Below are 5,575 nucleotides of genomic sequence, written 5' to 3'. Positions count from 1 at the left end.
AAAGAAAGAAAGAAAGAAAGAAAGAAAGAAAGAAAGAAAGAAAGAAAATTCATATGGAGAAAAATTTAGCTGGGCTTGTGATGAAATAGGAGGAGGAGGAAAAGGAAGAGGATGAGAAGGAAAAGAGGAGAAGGAGGAGAATTTTCATAGCACTTTAAGGTTTGCAAAGTGTTTTACAATTATTATATCATTTGATCCCTACAACAACCCTGGGAGGTAGGTGTCATTATTAGCCCCATTTTGCAGTCTAGAACACTGAGGCAGACAGCTGTTAGAGGAGCAAATGAAATGATATTTGTAAAGCACTTAGCACAGTGATGGGCACGTATTAGGCATGATATAAAAGCGAGTGTTTATTATCATCACCATCATCATCATTACTACTATTACTTGATCAGAGTCACAAAGCTAGTAAATGTCTGGGGCTGGATTTGAACTCAGGTCTTACTGATTCGCCGGTCTCATGCTTCACCCACTGCAATGCCTAGTTGCCAAAAAGACTGAGGGAGGAGTAACAGGTGATGGAAAGTCTTAACAAGGATAATGTTTTAAAATCCTTTAAGCCTCCCCTCCGGAGCTACAGCATAGTGGAGAGAGAGAAAGCCAATCTGGAGCCAGAAAGATCCAGCCTCTAACACACACTGCCTGGCAGCCCCTGAACTCTCATTGTGGTCTAGCTGCCGACCTGTACCTGTAGGGGGCGCCACTGCAGGGGGGGGTACCACCATCCTCCCAGTGGCCCAGGTTTGCAGCTTCCAGTGAAAGCATCCTCAGCTCCGCCCTCTGCTCAGGCCACACAGCCAGAGCATCCCCTCACCAGCCACCGGCCTGGTGCTTCAGTGACTGCACCTGGGGTTCCATCTCCACGCCTCCGGCCGCTCCCTGGGAAGCTGACCGTTCACACACCACGGGCTCTCTCTGGCCTTGAGCATCAGAAATAAAGTCTTTTGCTTGGAGTTCTGAGTTTTTCATAACCTGACCCTTTCTGCCTTTCTGACCTTTTTGAAATTTGTTACGAAATCACAGAATCCAACCCTACTGACCTAATTCCTGTTTATTGTGCAGGACACGCCCACCTCCATGTTCCCGATGCCTGGAATTCATCCCCCTCCTCACTTGGCCTGGAGTCAGGAAGACTCAAATTCGAATGTGAACTCAGACACTAGCTGGGTGACCCTGGGCAAGTCTCTTAAGCCTGTTTGCCTCAGTTTCCTCATCTGTCAAATGAGTTAGAGAAGGAAATGGCAAACCACTCTAGTATCTGCCAAGAAAACATGAAATCTGACCTCAGATACTTACTAGCTGTGTGACCCTGGGCAAGTCACTTCACTCCCCTTGCCCCCCAAAAAAGGTAGTCAGGTACTCCAAAGACCCAGCTCCTCCATCCATGTCCTCTGGGGTCCAGGGCCACGTCTACACAGAACAGAAGGGGCAAAGCTCCCATACCCTTCATGGCCTAGTTTACTGGCAAAATGCCTCAGGCCCATCCCCTGAACAGGTTTGGCACGCAATGCGCGGCCTGACACGTTTAAAGCCAGTGCGCTGCCTCTGCTTAATTGGCTGCCTAAGAGACAGGCACACCAATAACCATTAATTAGTTTACAGCTTTATAGCCCTTTTATAAAGGCAATTCTCCAACAAAGCTGTTTACATCCATACACTACCTGACAAAGCCCTCTGACGAGCACTTAAGCATCTCCTATGTCCGTCACTCAGTGAGCATTTAGTAAGCACTGTGCTAAGCGCTTTTAAATATGTATGTGTGTGTACACACATACACACATACATATACATATATACACATACACACATATACACATACATGCACATTTGTGTACACATGTACATCTGTATGCATACACACGCACATACATATGTGTTTACACATGTGTGCATATGCTGTGCACTTGCCCATATGTGTGTACATATGCATACACACGTGTGCGCGTTGTGCATATGTATGCACGTATATACATATGCACATTTGTGTATATATGTATGTATGCATATGCACATACGCATATGTGTATGTGTGCATATACATATACACATATGCATATGTATGCATATGCACATATACACACTTATATGCATATATACATGTGTGCGTGCACATATACATAAGCACTTATACATATATACATATACACATACATACACACTTATACACATACACATATATACACACTCATACACATATATATGTATACATATACACATACATACACACTTATACACATATATACATACATACACACACACGTATATATAAAAAATCTCATTTGATGACGAGTATGAGATGTCTGTGGGGCGTCCAGGAGAGATTTTCAGCAGGCAGTTGGCGACTTGGGATTGTAGTTAAAGAGGGTGAAGACAGCTAGAGAGGTAGCTTTGGGAGACATATCCATAGAAGTGATCATTCAACCCATGGGAATCAATGAGATCACTGGGACCAGGCGTTTTTAACCTTTTCTGTGTCCTAGACCCCCTTGGCAGCAGAGATTTAAAGCCCTTCTCAGCATAATCCTTTTAAATGTATAAAATAAAATACACAGGATAATAGAGAAAACCAATGATACTAAAATACAGTTAGTGAAATTTTTTATTTATTTTTTTATTTTTTATTTTTAGGCAATTGGGGTTAAATGACTTGCTCAGAGTCACGCAGCTAGTAAGTGTCAAGTGTTTGCTCTGAGGCCGGATTTCACAATTTTTTTTATTTTTTTATTTATTTTTTTTTGCTTAGGCAGTTGGGGTTAAGTGACTTGCCCAGGGTCACACAGCTAGTGAGTGTCAAGTGTTTGGTCTGAGGCTGGATTTCACAATTTTTTTTATTTTTTTTATTTATTTATTTTTATTTATTTATTTTTTTGCTTAGGCAGTTGGGGTTAAGTGACTTGCCCAGGGTCACAAAGCTAGTGAGTGTCAAGTGTTTGGTCTGAGGCTGGATTTCACAATTTTTTTTATTTCTTTTATTTTTTTTTTTATTTTTTATTTTTTTGCTTAGGCGGTTTAACTTAGGTTAAGTGACTTGCCCGGGATCACCCAGCTAGGAAGTGTCTGAAGCCAGATTTTATGTTTCCTTGGCAAAGATACTGGGGTGGTTTGCCATTTCTTTTTCCAGCTCTTTTTTTTGGGGGGGGGGTTAGGCAATGGGGTTAAGTGACTTGCCCAGGTCACCTAGCTAGTAAGTGTTATGTCCACCTAGCTGCCCCTCCAGCTCATTTTTACAGATAAGGAAACTGAGGCAAACAGGGTTAAGTGAGGGACACACCGCTTCTCTGAGGATGTATTCGAACTTGGCTCTTCCTGACTCCAGGCCTGGAACTCTATCTACTGCACCACGCAGCTGCATCCGATAAGAAAGCCCTTAGCGGGCTGGCAGCGCCCTCCCCAACACGACATGGCCCGGGACCCCTTCCCGCTCTGGAGGCGTGCGCTGACTTACTGGGTGTACCTCGAGGAACAGGGAGTGCTCTTCCTTGCTGGGATGGAGCCCGATCACAGATTCAACCAGCTCTGGATCGGCGTTGTAGAAATGTGGTTGGGAAAGGAAGAGCGGGGCACCTGGGAGAGACAAAGAAGAAAGGGTGAAGCCTCCCGAGGCCGTCACCGGACCGTGCCCACCTGCCGCCCAGGAGAAGCAGCCGGATCAAAGCAAGCCTTCCAGGCCTCGGTGGAGGAACCGGTGAGATGGGACCTCCGCTCCCCGGGGGGTGAGAAGCAGGCAAAACCCAGAGGCACGAAAGCCTCCCTTTCGGTCAATCATCAAGGGTGGGCCTGCGACCGAGGTGGACCCCAGCCACCAGCAAGACAGCTGACAGCCGGACATTTGCCCAGACTCAGCTTTCAGTTGAGTAACATATACACCTACGTACGGGGATTATTTTTAATCCTACCCGTGTGACCTTGGGCAAGTCACCTTCCCTCTATGGGCTTGTTTCTTAATCTGTGAAATGAGGGAGTTGAACGGCTGACTCATAGAGTCAATCAGTCATCGGCGATTAGAGCCCTGGGTGAAGTCGTGACGACAACAGTTAATGTTTACAGAATGCTTCAGGACTATTATTATCCCCATTTTACAGCTGAGGAAACTGAGGCTGACAGATGCCTTGCCCAGGGTTGGAGGCAGGATCTGAATTCAGGCCTTTCTGACTCCAAGTCCCTCATTCTATCCATCGTCTAATAAACAATTGCTGCATTAAAGTGGCTTCAGCTATGACCCAGGACATAGGGAGGGTGGACAGACGCCATCTCCCTCTTACAAAGATCAGGAGCTTCGTAAACAGAGGACTTTTGGACCATACTCATCTTGGATCTTTTCCTACCAGGCCCAAATAAATACTAGCAGATGTTCCTGATCAAAACCTAGACCTCTACATTTAAAAACGATCCTGTTTATTTAGTTGTTTTCAGTTGTGTCTGACGCTTCATGATCCCCTTTGAGGTTTTCTTGGCAGAGATACTGCAGTGGTTTGCCATTTGCTCCTCCAGCCCATTTTACAGATGAGTAAATTGAGGCAAACAGGGCTAAGTGACTTGCCCAGGGTCACACAGCTGGTAAGTGTCTGAGGCCACATTTGAACTCAAGCCTTCCTGACTTTGGGCCCAGAGTCACCTAACTGTCCAACAAAGACCCTACTGCATTTCAATTTTAAACAGAAAGGAAAAATTCATCCCCATCAATCTGCCAATGGGTTTTTCTTGCTGGGATCATTACAAGCCTGGCAGGCCGGCCCTCAGGGTGGCAGAGATACACAATTTTGCATATGTCTCTGTGGGATTTTCCAGGAAGAAGTGCAACAGATGGACTTGGGTTATAACTGTTAATTAATTTATGCCTTTATAGGACTCCCAGGGAGGCACACAGCCCAGCCTCCTCACCGAGCTGGAGCAGCCCATCTCTCCTGTGCCTAGCCCCACTTGTCTGACATGTGTGCGCTGCCTCCAAGACTTTATGTCCAGCATGAATCATGAGAGACTCTGGGGCAATAACGCTTAATTAATTTACAGCTTTATAGGCCTTTTACACCCGCAATTCCCCCACCATCAAAATTATGTCTCCTGATAGGATAATTAGGACGTGCTAGCTGAGCAAAAGTCGGGTCTGTGCATGGCCCAGGGCACGCTCCCCAGAGCTCTGAAAGTGGAATTTTTCTTGGAGACTTTCTCCCCTGGTGCCATAATGTTCTTGAGACCTTGAAGGGAAATTCTAGAAGTATCCCTCTTACGGCTGCCGCCTGTGGCACTGACTGCCTATGTGACCTTGGGCATCCCTCTCTCCTCTCTGTCTCTGTCTCATCTCTCCTCTGTCTGTCTGTCTCTCTCTCCCCACTCTCTCTTTGTCTCTGTTTCTTTCTTTCTGTGTCTCTCCTCTCTATCTCTGTCTCTCCTCTGTCTCTCTCTCTCTGTCTTTGTCTCTCTGTCTCTCTCTTCCCCTCCCGCTCTCTCTTTGTCTCTCTGTCTCTAAGTCTCTGTCTCTCTCCTCTCTGTCTCTATCTCTCCTCTGTCTCTGTCTCTGTCTTTGTCTCTCTGTCTCTGTCTCTCTGTTTCTCTCTCTCCCTGCTCTCTCTTT

The 5,575-nt window shown here is 45.8% G+C and overlaps 1 protein-coding gene across 1 annotated transcript in view; it reads right to left on the bottom strand.

The window, feature by feature from the left end:
* Positions 1 to 3,218: 3,218 nt before the first annotated feature.
* The window catches only part of LOC114040375 (scavenger receptor class B member 1-like), a 20,335-nt gene continuing 17,978 nt past the window's right edge, over positions 3,219 to 5,575 (bottom strand). The window contains exon 7 of the mRNA XM_027858467.1: positions 3,219 to 3,567. Within this exon, the coding sequence (XP_027714268.1) occupies positions 3,371 to 3,567 (197 nt within the window). The 3' untranslated portion in view covers positions 3,219 to 3,370. The remainder of the gene's footprint in view (positions 3,568 to 5,575) is intronic.

This window comes from Vombatus ursinus, unplaced genomic scaffold (assembly GCF_900497805.2).
Source record: "Vombatus ursinus unplaced genomic scaffold, bare-nosed wombat genome assembly UNPS02013020.1, whole genome shotgun sequence".
Classification (NCBI taxonomy): Eukaryota; Metazoa; Chordata; class Mammalia; order Diprotodontia; family Vombatidae; genus Vombatus; species Vombatus ursinus.
This window is presented reverse-complemented; position numbering and strand designations above follow the sequence as displayed.